The 23,746-nt window shown below is 41.4% G+C and overlaps 1 protein-coding gene across 1 annotated transcript in view; it reads left to right on the top strand.

The window, feature by feature from the left end:
- Positions 1–21,301, top strand: part of adamtsl5 (ADAMTS like 5) — a 34,072-nt gene extending 12,771 nt beyond the window's left edge. The window contains exons 3-13 of the mRNA XM_034109367.2: positions 6,031–6,200; positions 6,779–6,839; positions 7,810–7,915; positions 8,445–8,572; positions 12,236–12,359; positions 15,247–15,333; positions 15,921–16,084; positions 17,167–17,371; positions 19,319–19,450; positions 19,690–19,761; positions 19,846–21,301. Of these exons, the coding sequence (XP_033965258.1) occupies positions 6,031–6,200; positions 6,779–6,839; positions 7,810–7,915; positions 8,445–8,572; positions 12,236–12,359; positions 15,247–15,333; positions 15,921–16,084; positions 17,167–17,371; positions 19,319–19,450; positions 19,690–19,761; positions 19,846–20,180 (1,584 nt within the window). The 3' untranslated portion in view covers positions 20,181–21,301. The remainder of the gene's footprint in view (positions 1–6,030; positions 6,201–6,778; positions 6,840–7,809; positions 7,916–8,444; positions 8,573–12,235; positions 12,360–15,246; positions 15,334–15,920; positions 16,085–17,166; positions 17,372–19,318; positions 19,451–19,689; positions 19,762–19,845) is intronic.
- Positions 21,302–23,746: the final 2,445 nt, after the last annotated feature.

The raw sequence follows: 23,746 nt of genomic DNA, 5'->3' as shown, positions 1-23,746 counted from the left end.
AATCCTAATAACCATCAAAGTCACTCCAATAGTGCTCCTTAATTACGCTTTCATCCTCCTTTAACAAAATACTTCATATTCATCCAGTTTGTGACAGTAGTTGTAGCATTTTTTAGGCTTTTAAACTTTAATTACCGCTCTTGTGCCCCCCCTCCCCCCCTTGTGTGTGTGGGGGGGGGGGGGGGGGAGCAACTTCCAACAGGAGTCATTTGGGGGGGCTCTTGGGAAAAAAGGTTGGGAACCACTGATCTATACGATTAATTAATAACAGGCCTAATATTTTTGATATGGATCAATGGTTCAGCCAGACAGATTACATATTTGGAATGGCTCACATGTCGGAATTATTTTTCGAAAATATCTACATTAGCTTGTTTTTGTCCAAATTATCAATCTTAGTACATTATTAAATATTCTGTGGCCGATGTCCTTTTCAACTTGTGACAAATATTTCTGCTTAATGTTCGTCAACTTGTGTTTTTACAAATCAATCCAGTCACGGCCATGATGGCTTTATGTTGTCTAAATACACATTGCTTATAGCTGTTTCTGTTCTGTACTAAAAACAAATGAAAAAGTAAGGGTAAATAGATAATGATCTAATAGCTTGATGACAGTGTTTCAAGTGCACTAGTCTGAATTAGCACATGGGACCTCGTAGTCCCAGTCGTTTTGGGCTCAAGGCCATTTCCCAGCGCCTCCTCACTTTTCCTGCCGCTTTGTCCTCTTTTTGTCTTACATTTCACAGGATTAAATATAGTGATTAAGCTAATTTGTTTATCGCTAAAAAAATCACGCTCTCTGGTTCCCCAGAGGAAGTTCAGCTCATTCAGATAATAAACCAATCACAGCCCTTTGACAGGCGTCAGTTGTGAGTATAGGGCGGCTTGTCGCTGAGCTATAGGAGCTTCCTGATTGTATTGTTTTTGTAGCATGTTTTTCATCTGATGATATTTTGACTCGGAAATCACAATGTTACTCTTGGTCTTTCCATACTCTGATCACACACCTTTTCTCCTCCAACTGCAGCTTCCATCTTTCATCACTGTTTGTCTTGTTGTCAGGCAGTCTCGCCCCAACCCTTCCCCTGGGTCTGGCTGGAATAACCAGAAATAGAAAGAGATAGGATACCCCTAACCCACTCTGTCACACCAAACACAGGAATGCAATGGAGGCTCAACATGCTTAACACTTTTTTATTTATGTTGTCAGAAAGAAACTGGAAGTCAATGATTCACTAGTGTTATTTAAACATAAATAACGAAGAAAACAAATTAGCTTTAGATGTTTTGGATAACTGAGATGTTTTCTGTTGTCCATATTTGTTAAATCAGTTCAAGATGCAAAAAGTGCTGCAGCAGTCAGAGCAGTTCACACCACGCTCAGATATTTCTCGTGGCTGCGGTCTAACATTCAGTTTTAATCTCTTTCTTTCTCCTTATTTATTCTCCATATGAAAGCTGCACCAACCTGTTTTGTTTCCCAACTCCTCCTCACATAGAGACGCTTTGTCTTTTCCGTCACTTTCTAACCATAGACTGTATATATAAATTTCTAACGCACTGGGTAGCCATATGCTCCTCTACAGTCGCACTAAACTTGTGGATGACATTGGGAATTCCAACAAAAACTATGTAACTTCAAATAACTGCTGGGTTCTGCAACACACACACACACACACACACACACACACACACACACACACACACACACACACACACACACACACACACACACACACACACACACACACACACACACACACACACACACACACACACACACACACACACACACACACACACACACACACACACACACACACACACACACACACACACACACACACACTTTTCTTTAAAACATATTCTGACTTTAAACACAATTTCATGAATTACTTTTCTTTCTTCAAGTCAAGCTACATTACTTAGTTTAAATACATCTGTTGACTTGCATGTTAGACTGTCGGCTCTTTACCTTTCTCCTTAAGTCCTTTCTCTTACTGTATGCAGTTTGCTTTTCAAATACAAGAGCAGGTTTTTTTCTCTGCTCATGTGAAAGAGGGGGGGTGCATTGTGAAGTTCAAAGGTCACTGTCATGAATCTAGAATTTCGACCCACCCCATCTCCAACTGTTATCAACGCTAATTTGACCGGTGGTAACACTAATGAGGGCAACCTCAGGTGACCCTGCCATGGAAAATGATGGAGAGCAGTAGCACAGGTTGCTCTCAGCTGTGTGCGTGTGTGTGTGTGAATGTCAGACCAATTCTCTTCTATGAATCACAAAGTCAACGACCCTCAGTGAGTCTCAGGTTTTTTTCCAAAACATACATGTTGTTGCGCAGTCAGTAGAAAAGATCCATACTAGTGTAGTTTGGTAGTTTTGAGGTTTCAGTGTATAAGTTATATTAGCGCGGTTAATTTTTAGACCAGAGTCCTTTAAAGTGCAAACAATCTTTGAATACTAATTGAAACTAGAGAAAACAATTCCTGAAGAAATTGCTAGTGGGAATGCTTTATGCTGAAAAACTGACGCTGAACTGCTATGCTGAAATGTAATGTATAAGAAGAAAGTGAAGAATTTAGATTGAAATGATACATGAACACTGGGGGCTTGAATGTGTCTCTTAAAAAAGCATAATCTAGACGTTTCAGTAATGAACAATTACAGAAAAAAAGTTGTTTTTCAACAGTTGAGTAACTTCTTGCATTTAAATAACTGTTTTGATGTGTTCCAGTCAGGCTTTCGTCCAAACCACAGCACTGAGACTGCTCTTGTAAAGGTCATCAATGACATCCACTTAAACACAGACAGTGGCAGAACTTCAGTGTTAGTATTATTAGATTTCAGTGCTGCGTTTGACACTGTTGACCACAGCATATTACTAGACCGACTGGAAAACTGGGTGGGACTTTCATCAACAGTTCTAAATGTATTTGAATCCTACTTAAAGGACAGAAAAAACGTTGTTTCTATAGGTAAATACACATCTGAGTTGACAAATATGACATGTGGGGTACCTCAAGGCTCCATCTTGGGGCCTCTTCTCTTTAACATCTACATGCTACCACTGGCTCAGATAATGAAAAACAACAAAATAAGTTACCATAGCTATGCGGATGACACACAAATTTACATAACAATTTCACCAGGAGACTATGCTCCAATTCAAACACTGAGTAAGTGCATTGAACAAATCAATGACTGGATGTGTCAGCACTTTCTCCAATTAAACAAAGATAAAACTGAGGTAATGGTTTTTGGAGCAAATTCAGAACGTATAAAAGTTAGCACTGAGCTTCAGTCTGCAATGTTCAAAACAACAGATAGAGCCAGCAATCTAGGTGTAGTCATGGACTCTGACCTGAGTTTCAACAGTCACATTAAAACAGTTACTAAATCAGCCTACTATCACCTAAAGAACATATCTAGGATTAAAAGACTAATGTCACAGCAGGATTTGGAAAAACGTGTCCATGCTTTTATCTTCAGTAGACTCGACTACTGCAATGGTGTCTTCACATGTCTCACTAAAAAATATATTAGGAAGCTGCAGCTGATTCAGAACGCCGCTGCTCGAGTCCTCACTAACACTAAGAAAGTGGATCACATCACTCCTGTTCTGAAGTCTTTACACTGGCTTCCTGTGTGTCAAAGAATAGATTTCAAAATACTGCTGCTGGTTTATAAAGCACTGAATGGTTTAGGCCCAAAATACATTTCTGACCTCCTGCTAAATTATGAACCATCCAGATCTCTCAGGTCTTCAGGGACTGGTCAGCTTTCTGTCCCCAGAGTCAGAACTAAACATGGTAAAGCAGCGTTCAGTTATTATGCTCCAAATATCTGGAACAAACTCCCAGAAACCTGCAGGTCCGCTGCAACTCTGACTACTTTTAAATCCAGGCTGAAGACTTTTCTTTTTGCCGCTGCTTTTAATTGATATATTCATCACATCTTAAACTGCACTGTAACTTTTTATTCATTTATTTTTTCTTTTAATGTTTCTTTTATTATCTTTTCTTTTTAATAACTGTTTTTAAATGCCTTTGTTTGAATGTCTTTCATTTTTGTAAAGCACCTTGAATTGCCTTGTGTCGAAAGGTGCTACATAAATAAAGGTGCCTTGCCTTGCCTTAAACATTTGATTTATGCTGTTATTTCTTATCACTCTGATAGTTCACCATGAACTAGATAGACTATTGATGTATATCCTGGAAAAATATTAATTCGTCTTGTAAATCAAGTGCAAAACAGAAATATCCTACTTACACAATCCTGCTTCTCAGTTACAGATCTGATTAGATTATACAGTGCAGAATCATGCAGCATACATTTTAATATCAATGAGGGGAGTGGCAGAAAGTGATGGCATGACTTTCAAGTATTCTTTATTCACGTGTGGTCCTATAGCGTCAATTCAGATCTTTCCCTCCAAGTCACTCCAGGTGACTTGGAGTTTTGCGCTTCCTGAAAGAAATGTACCTTGTTGAGTGAGTGAGTGTGTGTGTGTGTGTGTGTGGTGTGTGTGTGTGTGTGTGTGTGTGTGTGTGTGTGTGTGTGTGTGTGTGTGTGTGTGTGTGCACGTGCGTGCGTGTGTGTGTGTGTGTGTGTGTGTGTGTGTGTGTGTGTGTGTGTGTGTGTGTGTGTGTGTGTGTGTGTGTGTGTGTGAAGAGTTAAAGAACTGTGTGTGATCCAGCTCCTGTATGAGGAACTTGTGGGAGCGCTGCCAGTTTCAGTCCTCCTCCAGGGCATAAACTCTGGAATGTGTTTGAGGAGCGCCATTGAGATATATATAATAACTTTGTATTGTTTGGCTGTGATGGTCCTGATCCACCAGGCTCACAAGGTCATTTCTGTACACGATATACTCTTTAAATGAATCTGCCAGGTGGATGTTCTCTTATTAATAGAAGCTTTTGTTTGGCGTCACACTTAACTCCCCCCAACACAAGTTTTCCCTTCCATAAATGATATCCTATCATACTGCCAAAACTGTAGCCTCTCTGTCTTCATCTCTAACCCACACACATGCAGGGATTGAGAGCTGCTGACAGTAGCCAGTTGCCTCCTGACAGCTTTGAACATTTAAACATCACAGTTGGGAGCAGAGTCATGTTGTCCCTGACTGCATGGCTTCACAGCAGCAGTTATATTGGGTCCAAGAAACCACAATACATGGAGAAAAAGCAGATCAGAATAGAAACTGAACAGTCTGATCTCTGTGGGAACATTGTAATAGACTACAATTGTAAAGAATGTAGGGTTATCAAGATTGTTTTTTTTTAACGGGTTCCTCTTTTCAGTAAAAAAGACTCTGTATGTACTTAAAGGGGAAATATCATGCCAATATGTAGGGTTTGTATTTGTATTTTAGGTTTCTACTAGAACATGTTTTCATACTTTAATGTTCTGAAAACACATTATTTTCTCTCATACTGTCTGTCTAGAAATACCTGTATTCACTGTCCGTCTGAAATGCTCCGTTTGAGCGCCTGTTTCTTTAAGCCCCACTTTGAACCAGCCTAGTCCGCCCTGATTGGATTGTGAAATAAATGTTGTGCAGCTTTGCAAAGATAGTTCTCCAACAGCTGGTGTAGGTACTCATATTGTGGGAGCTTTGTATAATTAGAAAGTAACCCAAGTGACAGAGGAAACTGAGATGAACATCTGAATGAAACCCATTACCACTATTTATGTAGTAGATTGACCCCATCACTAATATGCTATAAGGCATATACTCTAATATCAAATTATTATCATAATAGCTAATGTTGTAGCTGGTCAATGTGGAGCCTATTTTAACCACCAAACTTTGTATGCATTGCTAGTTGGTAGCTGAACAAATAGTAAATGTAAAATATTAATCTAACAAGTCTCAATTATTTTACTATAGCAGTAAGTAAATGTACTTAGTTGATTTCCATTACTGCTTACCAGCTTACTTTTTGCTGTGTCTCTGTTTCGCTTTGTTTAAAGTGTTTAATGTCAGTATTAAACTGTCTCTCGCTGTCCTTCATGTCTCAGTCATGGGTTTCTGCGTGGCATCCCTCCAGCGAGGCGTCATCAGTGCGTCCGACCCGCGCCCGGCGGCAGCTGCACTTCAGGAACGAGTGGGCGCCGTGGAGCGGCTGGTCTGTCTGTTCCCGTAGCTGCGGGGGCGGAGCCTCAGTCAGGACTCGCACCTGCATCACAAGGTAAATGTCAGCGGGGTCCCGCAGCAGGGTCACTCAGACTACAGCATCAATCTTTAAAAATGTAATACATTTCAAATATGTCACCAATGATCCTCAGAAATCACAATTAAAGTTGCAACTGAAGCTTAAGTGTTGTCTGTTTCCAGTGGGGAAGTGTAACAAAGGATTCATCATTCATCAAAACTTAACAACCGTTTTGAGGAACTTGTACTTTATTTCTACTCACAATTTCGAGGCAAATATTGTACTTTTTACTCCACTACATGTATGTAGTATTTGGTAGGCCATTTTATTTAGCTTTAGTTACTAGTCACTCTGCACATGTAGATTATCAAAACAAAATAGCATCAACTAATTAACTTCTAGTTTTTGGTAATTTGAAGTACATTTAATGTTCTAACTTTGTTTGAATGCAGGATTTTTAGAGAAACATTAAATACATAATAACATAATATATCTGAAATCATTGTTTGAGGTAGTTCATACAGTTGTGTATAGTGTGTTTAACAAATATTTTGGAACATCATTCACATATGTTGATAACACATTACATTACTTGTATTGCTTCTGTGTCCCAGGAACCCAGTGGGTGGACCATGTTCAGGAGAGCCCAGACAATACAAGATCTGCAACACTAAGGTCATTTCAGAATAACGCTTTTCACACTGTATGAAAAATGTCTTTTCGATGCAAACTTCCTAGAACAATGGATGATGTTTGCTATAGAAGTTGGTCATATAGGCGTGGTTGGGGTTGGTGTTTCAGGGTGTGAACTGGAATTTCAACGACATATTAACTTGTGTCTTCACTGCACTGAACTCAGGGATTAAACACAGACCTGCTGCAGTCAGCTATCAGACCTGCTATTGTGTTAGAAATGTGTTGTCAGCTTGTGTGTATGTGTGTGTTTGGACAGCATGTCACTGTTGCCCTTATTGATTAAAGGAAAACCGCACACATGGGTTGCAGCGTGTTTAAGCATGTTTGAATGTGTGTGCATTTGGCTGTTGGTGCGGTGTGATTAGCTCAGAGCTTTCAATGAATGGACACAAATCCTCAACCTCTCTCCTTCTCCTTTTTTCCCCTACTCACCACTCGGCTCATGTATTGTTAAAGCTGGGTATAGAGTGGTGCAGTGAAAACATATAATAAAACTTGCCATGTTAAGCTTGCAAAGATCTTATTTCAGGCATCTAAGCAGAAACGCAAAAAACGCTGAAGGGAACCAGAAATGGTAAAATATGATAACACATTTCTGGGTTCTAGGACTCATTCCTACACCACTTCATTGGCAAGTGTCTTGTGTTACAATACGAATCATGATATAGGGGGTTACGATTTAATAGATTACAAAAGTGTAAGCAATGCAATTTAAAAATCTAATACAAAAAAACTGTCATGAAGAGTGCACTACCATATAGGAGGGAGTAAAAAAGTGTGTGTGTGTGTGTGTGTGTGTGTGTGTGTGTGTGTGTGTGTGTGTGTGTGTGTGTGTGTGTGTGTGTGTGTGTGTGTGTGTGTGTGTGTGTGTGTGTGTGTGTGTGTGTGTGTGTGTGTGTGTGTGTGTGTGTGTGTGTGTGTGTGTGTGTGTGCATGTGTGTGTGTGCAGGAGTGCCCCCCCAGCTCGGAGGACTTCAGAGAGATGCAGTGTGCTGCCTTCAATGACCGACCGTTAGTGGCTGGAACCTCCTTCAGATGGACCACCTTTCACGGAGGTCAGTGAAGTCAACTTTCTGTTCAGTTACTGAGAACTTGTTGTTAGGAGATACAATGTTTTCACTGTGATGGTCCTACAATACAAAGTGTGTAATTCTTCCTTCTGGCAGTGGATAAATACCAACAAATACAACTGTGTAAAAGGCCTCTGTGGACCGAAGTCCTCTGGCCTTGAGGAAGTTTGTGCGTCCACACTAAGGACTGATGGACACTCATTCTTGTGGTTGAGCAGATTGGAGTGAATTATAATTTGACTATGTCTGGAAGTCAGATTAAGTTTCCATGATGGAAAGCTCTCATGTCCACTGTGAGGCATGCTGTGTAATTAATCCACACGAGTTTTCCATGACATACTCCATGACATCTGTTAGTTTTTTGCCCCCTCTCCTTCACTCGGCTCTCTCCCAGATTCTTATCTTCACCTCCTGCCTGTTTCTGTTTCACGGCCTCCTCCCTCCCTTTCCTTCTGCCTCGCCTGTGTTCCCATAATAAACTAATGAATCACTGACTGGAGCTCTTCCCTGCCAGGCTCTAACCCCTGTGAACTGAGCTGCCTGGCCCTGGGTCACAACTTCTACTACAACTTTGGCCGTGTGCTCGATGGCACGGCCTGCGCCAAGGAGCCTGGAGCTGTGTGTGTCAACGGGCGCTGCCTGGTGAGTGTCAACAATACCAAACTGGTGTTGGAGTTCAATCCCGTTTCTAGGGGAAATTCTTATGTTATGTTGGGGCAAAACAAAACACCATCGTTGCCAAAATAGTAATATTGAACAAGCGGAAGGGATTTGACCTGCTGAATGTTTTGTGAGGATCTACAATGTGTCAACGTTGGCTTCTGTTCACTGCAGCACACTACCTACCAAATATCAAGCTCTGTGATGGCTGATTTCTTAAATTAGCTAAATGCTCTGGGCGATACAATCCCTGTCAAACTAATGATGATCTCTTTGGTCTATTTTTTAATAATTACCAGGAGGGAAAATGTTGAATGTAGAATGTGAATGTGGGTGACAATGCTGAATTTAATTCGAAGACATCTTTGTATTTTGAGGTCGAGTTTCTTTATACCACTTTAATGTGAGTCGATAAAGCATCCACCACATCTAATGAAAAAATAAATGTAGCATATTCCTCCAGAGCCTTGAAGCCTCACACAACTCCTCTGACATTGATCCATTTTCACGTTTGCCATATGGGGCAAAAACATGCTGTTGTCCTTGTTGTGCTAGGGGCATTGCTGCCATATTATGGAGCACTGTAGCAGATGTATCCAACACGAATGATGAGTATGGGGTTGATACGGACGTCAAAAATAAGTATATGTTTGAATATAGAAATCAGTGCTTGACAAATTATACTGTATTGCAAGTTGCAAATTCACATATACAAACACACACCTGCACAAGTCACTCCTCCAACTTCTTTTTCTCTGATGTTAATTTCAAAGCGAGGACGGATTGAGTGGAGGTTTCTCACTCTCCGTTTCCACCCTGTTGTGGTGTAAGTGATGTTGAGTCTCTGGAGAACTCCACTCCATGCTGTGCGTTAGGACCAGAGTGCACTCATCAGTGTGGACTGCAGCCTTCAGCCAGCATTACAGCTCTGCTCTGCACTCAGTCCAAACGTCATGCTCCCAGCCTGTCCCCCTCTCACCCTCCTCACACAGATGGAAATGAACTTGCATCCCTTGGGTCCTGCAGCGCAGCACATGCAAAGTAATGAGATGCATCCTAGTACTCAGTAGACACATCTGCTACATGGGGGTGAACTAATAACTCAAGTTATTTTGACTGCACTGACAGAGGATTAATGCATATGTTTACATATGTCTATGTATGTTTTGCATGCTAACGAGTGGTGTATATACGTGGATGTATGGGTCATTGGCTCCTCGAGCCGAGGTCAGAGCAGCACAGGACTGAAACAGGAAGCAGATGCTGCCTGCAGCTGGGGTGGACAGCTGACGGTCACCAATGAGATCAGACTGCAGAACACGTCTACGTGTGCACATGTGCTATCTGTGTGTAGAAGCTCTTTTACATTCAATTTGGTTAAGTAGTTTTACTGGCAAAATGTTGATCTAAGAGTTTGTTCAATCAATAATTATAACTTTTGTCTACCAATCAAATAAAAAGTTAAAAATGGTTGACATCATCAAATACCAGAAGACTCAGTCCACAGTCCAAATCTAGATATTCATGTTTTGCTCAGTTTACAATGATAAAAAGGACTCAATCAAGAGTCTATAGCTCAATCAGTGGCTCAATGTTACTAAAGAGTCAACATTTTCCAACATTCCACATTTTCTAATTAACATTTAGAGTAACACTAGGTAAAAGTGATGGGAATATAAAGACTTCTCAGAAATGTGCTTATCAACCAAAGACGGATACAAATTGTAAGCTGTGAAAGGCGCTAGATGAAAATTGAGTTGTTAAGATGTATCGTAAAGGGACGATGGATCTGCAGCACATTTCACTTTCCCATCCACTCAATAGTTCTCAAGTTATTTAAAACCCTAAAAAAATGTCACGACCAAAACAATTCATACATTATTTAGAATTGTTGTTAATATTATGTTGACTCACCAATAAATGAATGGACCTATTGTTTAAATACTAAAAACAGTAGAGCACACAACCAACTCAAACCTGTCATTGAATCCTGAATGTTGCAGAAAGAATGAGCAGCAGCAAGTCTATTCCTCCACTCTCAAAGTGACTTGAATGATTCTGGTGGACCTTAGTGCCTCCCTCAGTGGGGCCCTCGTGCACTCTACTACTTTGTCACTGACAACTCATTTCCTGTTGTGCACACACAGATGCTTGGAGTGTTTTTGTATTTCTAAAAAGGCTTAGGGGCTGATTTTAGGTTCCCTAGATTGTTGCACTCTTGCCCGGGACCTCCCCCTTGATTGGTCCGCTCTGCACGCTGTGAGATGAAGTCCGGACACTGTAATCAGTCTAGTAATAAGATTCTCCTCACAACCGAAACCACCCAGCTCATCCTCCATGCTCTTTGTTTTGGCATTTTAAGATTTACAGAGACAACTCTGTGACCCGTCCTTCTGTTGTAAATGCCAAAGTAAATGGTGAGGAGGAGAACATGACAGGGAACAGCAAATAAGAGAAGGAGGAAGAGAGTGGGTTGAGATGAACCTTCGCCTTAAAGGTTAAGGTGAACTTTACATCAGACAAAAAGAAAGTTTGAGCAAAGGCTTTCGTCTGAAATGTGTATATGTGAGTGCAAAGGCACGCCGTGAGAGAGAAACACATTTAACCAGATTTATTACATGGCTTAGTTGAATACTCGATTCTGATTGGTCAATTCAGAACACGTGACACGTTGTTAATACCGAACAGACAGACCGCTGTCAAGGACTTATTGACCGTTGTTAAGGACGCTCACATCTTCAGAAAGAAGTCCGGTCGATTGAACTGTATACAGTTGGGCCGAAAAGCAAACTGCATGCAGTTTGCTTTTGGAACTGGGACAAGAAAAACTGCGGAGAAGTAACGGGCAGAAACCCTCCTTTTTACGCAGCGGTCCAGACATAGACATCAAACGGCGACACATATTCACTTGCCAGTTACTTTGTCATTAGGGCAGGGATATCTAGATACTTTCCAAGGTTTGACATCATGAATTGTGCTACTTTTAAAGCAAGGAGCGATGTTTTCAAATCTGTAATCAAAAAGCTCCTCAAAAACGCTATCGAAGCCTGCCGTTGCTACGTTAGTTCAAACAGTAACAACGGACTATTTTTCTTCGCGGATGCATGTCAATTTAAATCAATACATACAACTATTTTTTAAATCAATAAAATCATTTTCTAAATCCATAAAAGCATTTCAATTAATATTGGGAGTCATAACGTTACTTTGTTGAGAATGTGGCCATGTAATAAGCGGGATAATGTGCAGCGACTTGGTCATTATGGGGAAAAGAACACCTTCATGCCGATCTAGATCCCTCCGCTTCGCGTCGGGCTCCTGATCAGCCTGTCGGTGTTCTTTTCCCCATAATGACCGCGTCGCAGCACATTATCCCTTACTTAACTGTTGACTCAAGTTCGAACCCGCGTCTAACAAGTGACATGTAATGTATTGTAATGTTGTGTGTGTGTGTGTGTGTGTGTGTGTGTGTGTGTGTGTGTGTGTGTGTGTGTGTGTGTGTGTGTGTGTGTGTGTGTGTGTGTGTGTGTGTGTGTGTGTGTGCGTGTGTGCGTGTGTGTGTGTGTGTGTGTGTGTGTGTGTGTGTGTGTGTGTGTGTGTGTGTGTGTGTGTGTGTGTGTGTGTGTGTGTGTGTGTGTCATACAGACGCCCGGCTGTGACTCCATCTTGGGCTCAAAGCAGCAGGAGGACGCTTGCATGGTGTGTGGAGGACAAAACACCACCTGCATGCACCACAAGAGCGTGTACCAGAGCAACGGTCTGGAGGCAGGTAGGAAACACACACACACACACACACACACACACACACACACACACACACACACACACACACACACACACACAATCACCGTATAATCTCCATGAGGAATCAATTGCAGCAGTTTCAAACCAACACGATCTGGGGATAAATCCAAGCCCTCTTTGTGTTTTCCCTCCAAAAAAGGCCATTAGTCGTTCAGGTTTAATCAAAAGGTTATTGGTCTCTGATGACATGAAGATTAAGAATGGTAAATAGTGTTGCCTTCCAGGAGGAAATGTAGCTCCAAAATTACAGTGGTTAAGATTTGAGGAAAAACGCAGAGTTCTTCAATCTCTAAATGGAACTCCGGCTGGATGCCACCACAACATGTTATACCCACGTTCATACTGTGTCTGCAGTTCAGAGGGCAACATGCGGTCGCTCTCTTCTGCTCAACATGTGGGGAGGAGGAGTTTTTTGTCAAAGTTGTTAAAGTATTAAAATTAGATGAACTATTATGGCAATAAATCTGTAAACTAAAACCAACTTGGAAAACAGGGTTGCCAAAAACACAGACCAACAAACCAACTTAGAAAACCACTCAAACTAAGACATGCAACAAAATAAACATGTGTTCCATCATTTCGACCCACATGTACTGTTTAGGGGTCAAAGGGTAGAGGCAAAGAAAGACACATACGCATTGAAATGCCTCTGTATAAGGATGTGACTTTGTGGTGAATATGGCATTGAAGAAATGCCACAGTATGCGTTGTGGAGCTCAGTAGTTTAACACTACTTCTACTTAAATATAAGGTCTATGGTTTCGCCCACCACTGATTGACAGAAAGCACCCAGCGCCTCTGGCTCTTGGCTCAGGATCACCTCTGTGAGTGGCTTCCTCCCACATCTCTGTGGGGCGGCAGAACTAAAAGCCAGCCGTGATGGCTCAGATTGAGCAAGAAATAATGCTGATAATGGCCGCTTTGTTTGGGCGACTCGACAGCCTTGAGATGTTGTCCCTCCTCCTGCAGCTGTGTTTCCCAAAGGAGGTAGATCTGATGGAGGGCGGCTGCACAAAATCGCTCCTCACAAGGTCAAATACCGACCGCCTGGAGCTTCCCGCTGCCTGTTTGTAACTCTGACACTCTCAGTTACAGCGCTACATGTTCATGTAGCTAAAGCCCCAGAGATGAACCTTGTGAATAGTTCCTCTCTGAGACGGGTGAGCCGGGGCAACCAAAGTTACGTGCTCTTCAAAAGCCGTAATGAATGGGGTTCACCCCGCAGCCACCTTACACTCCAGAGCAGCAGGACAACCATAGAGCTGTCCCTGCCTTTTTTTTTTTTTTGGCTCAGAAGTGAAATATCATTCTATATGGAAGGGCTGTGGTTTCAGCTCATTCAAAAAGTATCCGTCTTTGTGCTTTAAAATCTAGTAAACCATTGATGGCAGTTAATCATTGCTGACATCATAGATTGTCATTGTTGTATAATGACAGATGGTAAAGACTTTCCAAGAGCTTTGTAATACTGTACGAGCCACACCAATGTCTGGCAAGATATGTTCAAAGATATAATTATCTGATTACTAATCCAGATTATTGTGAGTTACTGATTACATACCAGTTACTGATTGCTGAAAAAGGGCATAGCATGCTATTCAAAGACTAACCCTGAATATAAAGTGCTCAGTACAAAGTGAAGGCGTGCAGCAATCTGTTTCAAGTGACAGCACACGGCACTGGACAGTAATGGTACAGTCAAATGTTAAAGACCTGCAGCTGTGGTTGGAATCAATCCACAACTATTAATAGATTATGAATGCAATTACTATTGAATTAACAGGCCTGCCTATTTACACCTAAAGTACTATAGTATACACATGGCTTTACATTCTCAGTCTAAGAGTGTTTTAAAGAGCAATAGAAATGAATCTATCTGTTCAGGCCTGGATCTGAAACCTAGAAACGCTGACATACTTGCTTTTAAATATCTACTTGTTGTTAAAACATGGTTAGTGCATCCTGGTGAATTGAAGCAGGATTTAAGGCATAGTTGTTCGCAGCATCTGAACAAGCAGCACTGGTTTAAGGTTTTGAAAGAAACTAAATTGTGAGTGTACATGAACACTGTGGCAACCACCTCAGATGACACCATGATGAATGTGTTGACATTGTAAACACTCAGTTCCCAAAGACGATGTTAGTGGTGTTGATTGCTATAATCACACAGTCTGTAATTAAATGCAAATGGGAATTACAGTATTTCGCTTCCTTGGTTTTATGTGTTTAGTTTTGATGAATTTACATGCGTTTAAGTTTGCATTACATTGCAGTAATAACTGTCATTACAGTCATATACAAACCTCACAGTGGAGTCTTATGCAATCAAGGCATTTATTTATTAAAAGTAGCATTTATTTAGTGTGTGGCAAGTGACAGTGATTTAAAGAAAGGCCAAGAGTATGGAGTGAAGGATAACACATCATTAGATTTGGTCCCAGTGCAAGTTAATTGTGTCTTTAATAACACACTGTAATCATAATGCACATAACTCAACTGTTTGTTATGCATGTTGTTAATATGATGAAGGGCCCTTTGACATTCATTTAACTTCTCATTCTGTCTGATCTCAAAGCTGACACTTGTTGATCTCAGAATTATCTCTAGAATGCAACAGACAGTCTTAAAAGATGATGCGAAACTTTCTTTTGATGTTCTCCTTTTAAGACTAAAATAACTTCAAATGACTTAAAGAGCCATCTGATTCTTCTTTTTTCTGGGCTTCACTTTGTTGCAAAACTGTCTTAAGCTCATAAATACTGACTTTTCCTTTAATCATGTTACTGTAAGTAGTTTAAAAAAAGACGAGACTCATTAAACCGAGCTTCTAATTGAATGTCTCCGTTTGCCAGGCGGACCTTTTGGATACAACGAAGTGACCATGATCCCAGCTGGAGCTACTCACATCCGAGTCACTGATAACAGCAGGAATTATCTAGGTAAGACCATGCACACCAAACACACACACATGACTCCTGGGATGCTGTGTGTATCAGTCTCTGCATAGGACTCCCTCTGCGTCACTGGCTCCATGGCTGAAGTGTTAATCCAGCAGTTAAAGTATTTCCTAGACTTGCTATAACTTCCTCTCCCCAGAGACAGGGGGCTCAGCAGTCCTATCTGGTCTCTGGACCCGCTGTATGTTTTCCAGGCAACATAATAACCAAGGACATCTATTCTTATCCTTGTTTATGAGACCAAAATAAAACAGGGCCTCAAACAGCGCACACTGTGCTCCTGAAAGGGGACGCTCATAAAATGCTTTATCTGACCACTGGGGCGAGGCAGGTGAAGGTACTTGGTTCCATTTCATGCCATGGAAATTCCCTTTCCCACTGCTGAGGAGAGACAGCTGCCTTATATAGGCTGGACATATTTCTGTTTATGACACCAAACACAGAGAGCATGACCTCCTCATATGGACAAAGAATGTATGGCATTTAGAAATATTTGACTGACCGGTCAACTCTGAATAACATCAATAACTTTTCCTTCCTTCCTTTCCGTACCTTGATCCCTTATCCAGCACTCCAGAATGGTCACTCCCAGTTTGTGATCAACGGTAACTGGAAGATCAGCATTCCGGGCGAGTACAATGTAGCCGGGACGAAACTGGTGTACCGGCGCTCTGCAGACACCTGGGAGAGCTTCGAGGTACCAGGACCCACCCAGGAAGACCTCCATCTCATGGTGAGAGCTCTAACATATTGATGCCGGATGGTTTGGTCAGCGTCCGGTCGCAGGAGTTGGAAATCTCTTCTTGATGTTTCGTGGATCTTACCGATATCAGAAATGTGCCTTCAGGACCTTACAATCTGTACAGCCTACAAACAAAACCCTCTGAAAGCAACGTCAAAACAACCTTTACAGGAAGAAATGGGTAGAGAAACTGAAAAAGGACCCCCCTCCAAAGAATGCAATAAATGTCTAAAAGCCATCGAGAAGCTTCAGTTAAACCAGGATTTATTATTGAGGCCATTCTGGTCAGGCTACAATACAGCAATAGATAAACACATTGTACCTTCCTGCATTGTGCATTATACTTGTAAATTATACTTGTTCTGCACATCGTTCAGTATTTCCCAAGGGAAGAAAAACATCAGCTTTGAATGAATATTTTATGGTTTCATTCATACCCTGTTGTAAAAGATCTGGTTAGTTACCAAACAGCTGTTACCTATTGCTTTCTCCTGTAAGAACACTGCTGTTGGGAGTTCTGTAGAACATTGATGGGAGCTGTAAGCATCCTCAGAACAGTGTACTCTTTGTTTCATGTGGTAGTTGTAATAAATTCAGCAACACTCTTACTTCTTACTGGAAAGTGCCTGTATTTAATGCCTATAATTTGGCCTAGTAACACTAAATCTTAGGGTTAGGGGTTAATCCTACTCCTTAGGGTTAAGGCAACTTTTATCTCTGGCTTTGTAAGACATAAGGAACATGTGTCATCAATTTAGTCATCACGCAGTTTCGTTCATTGCTTGTTTAGTTTAGTTGGTTAGCAATCCAAACAATAACTCTTACAATACCAAGGTTATGAGGAGCACATACAAAATAATTGAGATTCAAATACAAGTATCGGATCGTACTTGTTGCTGACAAATCCCAAATATTAGAGGACTCGGATCAGGATCAAGACCAAAATATTTGGTCTTGTTTCTAGGACTTGCTTTGATGCCAAAATAGTAGTAGTAGTAAAAAGTATGACAAAGTAAGCTGCTCTTTAAGCTAATAAAATAGTCTATAAGTTTCAGTGCCGTCCTTGTGTGCAGGTGCTGGCTACAGACAGAAACCCGGGGATCGAGTACGAGTACTGGCTCCCACCAGGTCAATACGCCCTCCACCATGGGAGGAGGAGTCCACTGCGCCAAGCTCACCACACTGACAACTACCTCCCCTGGGATCAACCAATCACCACAACCACAACTTCCCCTGTCACCACCCGGGCTTCCCCTGTCACCACCCGAACACATTGGAGTAAGTCCTGCAGCTAGCTTCATTTAAAGGCCCTTAAACAAATGTATAGAATAAAGTTTAAATCATCTTAAATCTTAGTCATTACATGATCCACTCATTTACATTTCCAAGAACCCTCAGATACAGGCCTGGTAGATAATTACGTTATCAATTTATCAAACTACCATAATAATAATGCATTACATTTTTTATTAGAGCGCTTTTACAGGTGCTGAAAGCGCTTTACAATTACACATTACACATGTAAGAGTCATTATTGTGGACATTACCCACAGGAGCAAATGTGGGTAAAGTGTCTTGCCCAAGGACACAGCGGCCTGACGCAGTGGCGGCCGAGGCGGGATTCGAACTGGAGTTCACCAACGCCCCTTGATCTGATGATCAACGCTCTAACCATGTGGGCCGTTGTGTCTACATGCGTGTGGGTTTACAGAAATAGCCACCATGATGCCAGAATAAACAGCAGGGTCCAATATACAGTCAGGCTCACTGAGATGTATGACTGTGAAAATATGATCAGGTCGCTGATAGATACAAATAATGGATCTTTGGATAGTGTAAACACACACGTAGATAATGCAGAAGGAGCACGGTGCCTGATAGAGATCATTCATGCTTCTACTGTCAAGTTTGAGGCTGAAAAAGAAAAGTAACTGTTTGCTGTCTCAAAAACTTGATGGAGTTTCAGTTGACTTGGGTTTGGTCTGTGATAACTACATTTGGAGGACGCATTCAAATTCAGGCCGGATTCAAATACACTTATCTTGATCATGTTGAAATCCCTACACTCCCTCACAGGTGTTTTCGTTTGTTCGGCAATAAAAATGATTGAGGAAGCTCACAGGTGCAAGACACTAACAGGAGAACGAGGGAAATGTCAATCAATGGCAATATTTACAAGCCTACAAAGTCCTGAAAGCAAGAAACAATAAGTGAAAACACCTGTGTGGTCGACAATGGTTTAAACAATCCATCTTCACGAGACTTGATTTAAGAGTTTATCTACTGGCTGAGCAGCTGAGGAATGCGGCTGGATCATCTCTCTTGATAAACCTGCTGTACACATGTGCTTAATCTCTCCGTAAATATTCACACTCACATGGAAATCCTCACACAGCTAACTCATGCCTTCTGTCGGAATCTATCTAACACTGCAATACATCTTTGAGCCTTTCATTTACCTGCTGGTGGATTCTTCCAACACACACTTTGACTCTTGATGTTGCCAGAAGAAGTGTGTTGTTTGGTTGTTTGTTGGGTAGCAAGGTGAACTTTTCTGTTGCTTAGTCTGGTCATGGTTTTGTTTCTTGGAAAAGGCATAATGAGGATAGAATGCATGGTTTGGCATGTTATTTATTTGAATAAATCTACCACCACATGTTGAGAGAAACCTGCTGTCTCCTTCCTGTTCATCAGTATCAGACCATTGTACAAAAAGAAATTATCTTAAGCTAAACGGTGCCTGCAGTTCCTTTTTGACAAAAGAGAGTTATTGTTGGTACTATTGTCAATTCATGGCTCTGTGGTAAAAAATATTAATTTGAGGCTTAAAAGCAATCGCCAGAAGTAGAACGCTAACTTTGGGCTATAAACAAACTACACTCTGGTCACATGACTGAGTAGATACCTTTTCCTGTGCTTGAAGGAATGATGTTTCAAAGTCTTCGTGCAAAACGTGAAAGTCTATTCGGGTTTTGTTTACCACAGATCTTATTTCAGGCAACCAACCTATTGGCTTTGAAATAAGGTACCTCATTTATGAGTTTCAGGTCTGTATCCTTTAGTACTCTATTGTGGATAGTGGTGAGACATTGTCACATATTTGTAATACTTAAAAAGTGGCTTACGTCAGAAGTGTTATCATAAATGTGACCTACTATTTAAAAAATCTCTGACTGGGAAGACATGTCATGGTAACACTGTGTTTGTTTGATATGTGTCTCCTAGTTTCAAGACATTTGAAGCCACCTCGCCAATCTCCCCACCACAACCGTCGCCAGCCCCCCCACCAGCCCATCCTGCCCCGCCTGCAGAGAGAGGAGAACCACAGAAACCTCCTTCCTCAGCCTTCACCAGGAAGTATGTTCACCTTTTCCAAACCTGACCCTCACCTCACCAAACAGCCCAGCTAAGCATGATCCCATAAATGTGTAAACGATTCTCAGATATTTCATAAAATGCCTTTGTTTATATATTAAACGTCTTTTCATACAACGCAAGCATGTCTTTTTTGATGTTGAAGTACTTATTTTAATATACTTATTTTTATCAGGCCTATGTTTGTGATCCTTATTTTTCATGCTTACTTTTTTGCGCAGGACATTGTGGGAAATGTCATCGAATTAAAGGTCGAAGGGAGCGCCAAAGACAGTATTGCCAGAAGGACTTTGGTGAGTTGGAACCTTGTAGTTTAAATTAAATATGACTTTAACATGTGAATTTATATTTATATCTCATTGAATTTTCTCTGTTAGTTTTCCGTGCCCGGGTGCTCGGAAAGCTGTACCGAGGCCAGGAGACGCGGTATGACGTCCAGATCCTCCACACCTACCGCAACGGCTTCCGCCTGGAGCACCGGGAGTTCTTGTGGGTCCCTAACGTGTGTGACTGCCCCCACCTGGAGGAGGGAAAACAGTACATACTGATGGTGCGCCGCCACATCAACCACGAGGAGACACTGAACCGTATCCTGCTGGAGGAGGAGAGCTACGTTGTGCCGTACAGACCCCGAGAGGAAGAACTGCTGCGACCCCTCGAAAGACTCTGCAACAACAGAGGAGCCAAACACCCAGAAGAACGGACGGGATGAGAGTGGAGCCACAAATGTGTTTGAGTGTGTGTGTGTCAGAAAATAGAGCTCATACTGAAACTTTATCACTTCAAATGTTTTATTTTTGGACCTTCGAACCCTATCAAACTACATCCGGTCCATACGATGGTCTGATGTATTCCAGAGTGGCGTCACTGGAGAAAAATGACATCTGGATAGAAAACAGACAATTTTAGCCTCATTTAAGACGCGCCACAGTCAGAAATAAAAAAGACTCCACGTTTATTTAAAAGCCTGACCAGCTTACTGTACCATATAGAGCACTTTAGGTGGATGCTTGTGCCCACCTTTAAACACGTACCAAAGAGAAGAACATTGACTGAATGGCCTTTTTATCATTTAAGTGTTTTATATTATTATATTGTTGTGCGTGCGTACATTTTATAGGAAAAATCCACCTGAAAACACTTAAAGAGCATCTTAATTCCCATCAAACACCATTTTGAGTTTGTCCTCAACTTATTTTCTGGGATAGACGGACTCATTAAAATATTTCCAGAAGCTTAGTAGAGTTGGTATAAGAGTAAATGCTTCAGTATAAAATAGTCATATTAGGTGTTGTATTTTAGTCTCAGTCCCTCAAAGTTTAAGTGCAAGAAGCTGCCTTTTCCAGAGCTTCCATAGCATAACCAAAAATGTCATCAAATTGTGCCTGGGTTTCTATGTTGAGCAACATTGACATTTTGGGAAAGTGGAATTTCAGGAAGGAAAGCTGACCAGATTCAAACTTTAACAATTGTAAAAAAGAATCTAACACAGGTAGAACATATCATTATCTGTCCTTCAAACAGCACATGTAACTGCAGCTAAATTCAAGTACATTGTGCATGTCACAGCATAGAATTAGGACTTTAATTAGAGGTGGATTTTCCTTTTGGTTTTAACTCCAGATATAGTAACAACATATTGCTTCACAATATATTTATGTATAAAAAAATAAGCTTAAACTATAACACATTAAGTTGTGTGTCACTTGTTGTTTAACATTTTTCGTAATGTCTGTTCCTTTTGTGGTATTCATTTTTATAGTGTGTTAAATCAGGTCTGCTTTGTGATACTTTATGTGAAAGAGATTATGAAATAAACAGTATTTTATTGCATGGCACTGCCACTGATTAGCTACAAATATACTAAAGCATCATTTTACCGATTGTTTGAGATAACTTGCAGTCTGATTAATAGTCAGTTAACTTATGTGCCTTGTGTTGTGCATTTGAGTTATAACACTTTTTTTCTAACCTCATCTACATGTGCCAAAAGTGTAAAAATTGTAATGACCCGTTCTTCTTAATATGAACGTATTCTAGATGTTCACATACATTTTTTGGGTCATTTAGTATTAAAGCTGATTAAACATGATAAAGTGATTTGTGTTCTTTACCACACAGTCCAAAAGTGTTCCCACTAGTTTATCAAATTGGTATTATTATTTTTGTTGACAGATCACTTTCAGTTTTCCTCAGAGCTACAACCAGAGGACACACTAAATTTGATCAAACAAGCTGCGTGACGAAGAACTTGAAAACATATTTTCTGTCCTTTGATTTTCATACTTCGTTAGCCTCATGGCTACCGTTAGCAGCCTAGCTAATGCCACTGTCTAAAGCAAGAAACTACTGTGAGAATCCAAAATAACTAGAAACCCAAGAGCAAGGATAAAGGCAGGGTTAAACACCTGGTATTAGGTAGGTATATTTAATTTATTTCTGATTTAGTTTAGAAAGAGTGTTTATATTACTCTCCCTCTCCGTCTTCTTTGCATCCTTTGTCAAAAGGGCACTTGTGCAGGGTAGTTTCCCCATTTAATCCTGTTTTTCAGTTAATTTACAAGATTACAAAATATTTCTTTGTAAAGAAAACCTTGATAAAGCTGACGACGCAATGAGTAACCGGATCTACAAACACATAATAGGAAAAAGTGCCCTCAAGTATGTTCATGCCGCTCTGCCCACTCCCATATCCCATCCTTGTGGGTCAGCTCTCGCAGAGGTTCACACAGTTCAGACAGGTGTTCACAGAATTTTGCCAAATAGTTAACCATGCCCAAAATACGCATTACCCTTTTGCATCTGGGCCGGGGCATCTCTCGGATTGCCACCACCTTAGCTGGGTCCACCTTTAACCCCTCTGAGGTTAAGAGATGTCCAATATGGCACCTCTGTGCGCCTTAAGGCCCTGACACACCAAGCAGTCACCAGAGAACTCGCTGACGCAGACGCCGACTGTTGCGTCGGCGTCTTCTCCTGCGTCTTGGCCATGTGTCGCACTGGAACACACCGCAAAGACTTCAGCCGAGCACGTACAAACTGCGCATGCGTGAGTGGCAATAACTCTCCTTACCAGCAGGCGGCGGTAGTGTGTATTCGTCATTCAAAAGAGGCAACAACCGGAAGACAGAGAAGAAGAACAGACTACGTGATATAAACAAACAACAAATAGCGTGTGCGTTCCATTTTCACTCTCGTCTATCAAAAACATGTTTTGTGCGGTACTGGAGCTATCAGTCATTGGGGTGTTGCTTGTGGAAGACATTCTCAAGCAACCGTTTCGCTTCTCATGCACTGATTCGCTAGCTGAACAGCCAATCAGAGTGATTTCTTTGTCCGACTGCCTGTGGCCGACGCACGGCCGATTCAACATGTTGAATCGGCCGTGCGTCGGCCATGAAAGGCCATGAAAGGCCAAATAAGGCGTGTCACGGCCGGCGGTGCGGGACACACCAAATTGAGTTTGGGCGACAGGGCACGCTTCGTCGTCCGACTAACGAAAACGATCGATTTCGGCCTGGTGTGTCAGGGCCTTTAGTTGTAGCTTCTTTGGATTTAGCTTCACATTTCGCTCTCTGCATCTCTGCAACAGCATTTCCAGCTTCCTGTCATGGTCTTTCACAGCTTCATCATCTGTGTTTCCTGCCCCTACAATCAGGATGTCATCTGCAATTATCTTGATTCCTGGTAACCTCTCCAATGTTTGATTCAACTTTCTTTGAAATGTCTCTGGGGCTGGGCTTATCTCCATTGGCATGTGTAACCACCTGTAGCGGAAAGGTGTGGCAAATGCTGTGAGGTAACTGGATTCTTCCTCCAGCTCCACATGCCAGAATCCATCTTTCACATTGCACACTGTGAACACATGTCAGGTCAGGCAGTATATCTTCCATAATTGGTAATGGGTGATGACTTCTCTTGAGTGCTTTGTTCAGTGGCTTAGGATCCATGAGAATTCTCAGTTTTCCTGTGGGCTTCCTTATTGTCAGTAGACTACTGATCCAGTCAGTGCTCTTTTCCACTGGCATTATGATCCCTCTCTCATGTAAACTTGCAAGTTCCTCCTTTTAGTGGCTAAAGCAACTGGCACCCTTCTCTTTGGTAGCTGAACTGGTTTTACTGTTGGATCCACTTCAAGCTTTAGCTTTCCCTCGAAGCACCCATCACCTTGAAACACATCTGAGTATTCTTTTTTAATCTGCTCCTTTTTCCACAGTCAGGATGTTGTGGTGCTGTACTGTTCTCAACTGCATTGCTTCACTTGCAGATCTTCCTAGT

The sequence above is a fragment of the Pseudochaenichthys georgianus genome, chromosome 3 (assembly GCF_902827115.2).
Source record: "Pseudochaenichthys georgianus chromosome 3, fPseGeo1.2, whole genome shotgun sequence".
Lineage (NCBI taxonomy): Eukaryota > Metazoa > Chordata > Actinopteri > Perciformes > Channichthyidae > Pseudochaenichthys > Pseudochaenichthys georgianus.
Note: the sequence above shows the minus strand (reverse complement) of the source record. Positions and strands in the feature narration are given on the sequence as shown.